Below are 3,819 nucleotides of genomic sequence, written 5' to 3' on the forward strand. Positions count from 1 at the left end.
CCCTCCAACAAAAAAAAAAAAAAAAAAAAAAAAAAAGAAAGAAAGAAAAGAAAAAATGAGAAAATAGGCAATAAGTGAAAAAAAGAAATATCTTTATAGATTAAATAGAAATATATTACCACTATTGCCAGTCACTCTCTCTACAACAAGAGTCAGAAAACTATGGCCTATGGGCCAAATCCAATCTACCACCTGTTTTTGAAAACAGGATTTTATTGGAACACAGCTCTGTCCATTCATTTACTGTCTACAGCTGATTTCACACAACCATGGCAATGTTGGGTAGCTATGACAACTGTACACAAAGCCTAAAATATTTCCCATCTGCTCTCTTTAAAAAGTTTGCCAACCTCTATGTTCTTTTATAGCATTTAACTGTATCTAAAATTATTCTACTCATTTTTTATTTATTCATTTATTATTTATTTATTTATTTATTTATTTATTTTGAGACCGAGTCTTGCTCTTGTTGCCCAAGTTGGAGTGCACTGGCACAATTTCAGGTCACTGCAACCTCCGCCTCCCGGGTTCAAGTGATTCTCCTGCTTCAGCCTCCCGAGTAGCTGGGATTACAGGCACCCACCACCATGCCTGGCTAAGTTTTGTATTTTTAGTAGAGACGGGGTTTCACCATGTTAGCCAGGCTGGTCTCGAACTCCTGACCTCAGGTGATCCGCCCGCCTCAGCCTCCCAAAGTGCTGGGATTACAGGCGTGAGCCACCACACCCGGCCTATTCATTTATTGTCTGACTCCCCTGTTGGAATGGATAGTTCATGAAGAAAAAGACCTTCTTCTCTACTATATTCCTAGCACCTAGAACAGTGCGTGGCACACAGAATGCACTCAGTAAAGGTATTTAATGAACAATATTTATTGCAAGAAGGAAAAGAAAAACATTTCCCATCTCCCCACTTTCTTCTCTTAGATGCACTCCAACTATTTACCCCACCACTCCACCAAAACTGGTCTTCTCAATTAACCACTGATTTCTCAACAGGATAAATTCTCAGTTATTTCTCAGTCCTCGCCTTACTCGACCCCTCAGCAGCATCGGACCCAGCTGGTCTACATCCTTCCTGGGAAACTTTCTTCACGTGGCTTTCACTCTTAGTTCTTAGCTTCCCTCCTACCGTACCATCTTTCCTTTGTCTCCTTTGCTAGTGCAATCTTATTTTCCCGGCCTCTTAATGGTTAGCCTGCTCCAAGACTCAGTCATTCAGATTCTTCTGTCAGTCTATACTCACATCCTTAGTAAGCTCATCCAGTCTCACGACTACTCTTAGGCATTTCAAACTCTTCCAAAACCAAAGCCAAATCTATCTTTTCCCTCAAAACCTCCTTCACAGCCTCTGCCATCCCAGTAAATAACACCATCCCTCCAGTTACTGAAGCCAAAAGCTCTTGGAGTCAACCAACCCTCATTTTATAAATATTTTCCAGGTCAATGACCACTTCAACCATGTCTGCTACCACCCTGATCCAAGTCACCATCATCTCTCACCTGATAATTAATTGTCCCCTGTTCCCTTACATTCTACTCTCAACACAGCAGCCAGGTGATCACGTTTAAAGGTAAATCAGCAAGTTCAACAGCTAGCCAGAGCGAAAGTCTCACACAATTTGGTCCCCTGAAAACTATTTGCCTCTTTGTTCCCTCCACTCCGGACACCCAGGCCTCCATGCCCATCTTTTTTTTTTTTTTTTTTTTTGAGACGGAGTCTCGCTGTGTCGTCCAGGCTGGAGTGCAGTGGCCGGATCTCAGCTCACTGCAAGCTCCGCCTCCCGGGTTTACGGCATTCTCCTGGCTCAGCCTCCCGAGTAGCTGGGACTACAGGCGCCCACCACCTCGCCCGGCTAGTTTTTTTTTTTTTGTATTTTAGTAGAGACGGGGTTTCACCGTGTTAGCCAGGATGGTCTCCATCTCCTGACCTCGTGATCCGCCCGCCTCGGCCTCCCAAAGTGCTAGGATTACAAGCTTGAGCCACCGCGCCCGGCCCTCCATGTCCATCTTAAAGCAAGTCACGCAAGCGTCCATCTCGGCCTTCATACTGGCTGAAAGGCTCATCTGGCTGAACTGAATGAACCAGGCTTCCTGAATTAGGCATTTTCATGAAATGCTGTGTCACTTAATTCTCTAAACTTTGTGAGGTAGGTATCACTTCCCCCACTTTACACATCAGGAAAGTGAGGCTGACAGGGTATCTAGCTAACAAATGATGGAGTTAGGGTTCAATCCAGATTAGTCTACACAGAACATGAGCTCTCAGTGAAGTTTCTGGAGGCTAAACAGATGATTCAGTGATGTTCCTCTGAAGTCATAGTGATTTTAACAGCTAAAGGTGTGTGCTAACTGGTGAGGGATATGAGAAAAGGCAGTCAAAGAGATAAAACAACCACAAGAGGAGTCACCCAAGCCAAAAGTGGAAAGTTTTAAGGAAAAGCGGGGAGAGGGGAAGTGTCAAGTGGAACCTAGACACCAGAAGTCCAAGAATCAAGCGTATACCTCATAACAAACCACACTCATGGTAGACAGGAACCCAGATCTTGATTTAGAAAGAAAGAAAAAAAAGCCAGGCACAGTGGCTCATGCCAGCACTTTGGGACGCCAAAGAGAGATTCGTTTGAGGCCAGGAATTCGCGACCAGCCTGGGCAACATTGCCAGACCCAAAAAATTAAAAAAAAAAAAAAAAATGTAGCCGGGTGTGGTGGCTCACACCTGTAGTCCCAGCTACTCAGGAGGCTGAGGTGGGCGGATCGCTGGAGCCCGGGAGATCCAGGCTGCAGTGAGCCGTGATCGCGTCACTGCACTCCAGCCTGGGCAACAGAGCGAGACCCTGTCCAGGGAAAGAAAGAAAAAAAAACCCTATCTTCTTTTGCCAATAATGCTGCCCAGAGCTATCCTACTAGGTATTGAAACTTGCCCGCGGCAAGCGTGAAGACAGGCTGTAGGGAAGCATGTGACTAAGCAACACGGCTTCACACCTACGTTCTCCTCCGGGCCAGTGAAGCAAAGTGTGTGAGTGTGCCGTGGTGGACTGATCTTAAATTTCCCAAGGCAAAGATGTGGACCCTGATTATGCATGTGTGACCACGGCTCTCTACCCCACAGTCTCTAGACCAGGACGTGGCGGATTCTCAGCCCTTACCCCGAATGCCTCCAACAACTTTCCGCCTATGGCCCATTCCTCTCTGCCCCGCAGTCACGACAGAGGACCCCAACCCACACTACCTCCCTCTCAGACCCATCCCCCAGGCATATCCCGGGACTGGCCGCCAAGAAGCCTTACAACCAATTAAGGCCCGGGCGTGAAGACCCCGTCTCACCACGGCTCCGGCCACGGCGTGGACCAGGCTTTCGTAGGACAGCACGGAGGCCATTGGTGCGGCTCCTCAAAGACCCAACCACACTTTTCCCACAGATGCGGCAGCCAGTGGAGTTAGGAAAGGACAACCGGAGCCTGGGGCGTGCAAGTCGCAAGCTCCACCCTCTCAAACCCGCCCGCCTGCCTTAGAACCACTTCCGGGTCGCGGGGTGGGAAAGTGGGCCTAAGAACGCCCCTGAGTGCTGATTGGCCCCTGTGGACGAGGGGCGGGACAGCGAGGTATTCGCGGGGGCCGGGCTCCAAGGCGCAGGGCGGCCTGATACCAGGTACCCGGCTCCCAGCTCCTGGGTCCCACGACGTTCTCTCGTGTTCCCGAGCCCTGACCAGTCCCTCCATCTCAGAAATCTTAATGGCTCTCTTTTACTCTGGTGACAAAGATGGGGAAACTCAATGAGACTCCAGTCTCCCTGTTTCTCTGCGCCTGTGCTCTTTTC

At 48.4% G+C, this 3,819-nt stretch overlaps 1 protein-coding gene across 2 annotated transcripts in view; it reads right to left on the reverse strand.

Moving 5' to 3' along the window:
• SLC25A17 (solute carrier family 25 member 17) overlaps positions 1-3,536 on the reverse strand; it is a 52,648-nt gene extending 49,112 nt beyond the window's left edge. Inside the window, exon 1 of one of the 2 annotated variants that reach the window (XM_017870262.1) lies at positions 3,327-3,536. In XM_017870262.1, the coding sequence (XP_017725751.1) occupies positions 3,327-3,380 (54 nt within the window). In that variant the 5' untranslated portion in view covers positions 3,381-3,536. The remainder of the gene's footprint in view (positions 1-3,326) is intronic. The other variant, XM_017870263.1, reaches the window with a different exon arrangement.
• Positions 3,537-3,819: the final 283 nt, after the last annotated feature.

The sequence above is a fragment of the Rhinopithecus bieti genome, unplaced genomic scaffold (assembly GCF_001698545.2).
Source record: "Rhinopithecus bieti isolate Rb0 unplaced genomic scaffold, ASM169854v2 scaffold_4967, whole genome shotgun sequence".
NCBI classification, from domain to species: Eukaryota; Metazoa; Chordata; class Mammalia; order Primates; family Cercopithecidae; genus Rhinopithecus; species Rhinopithecus bieti.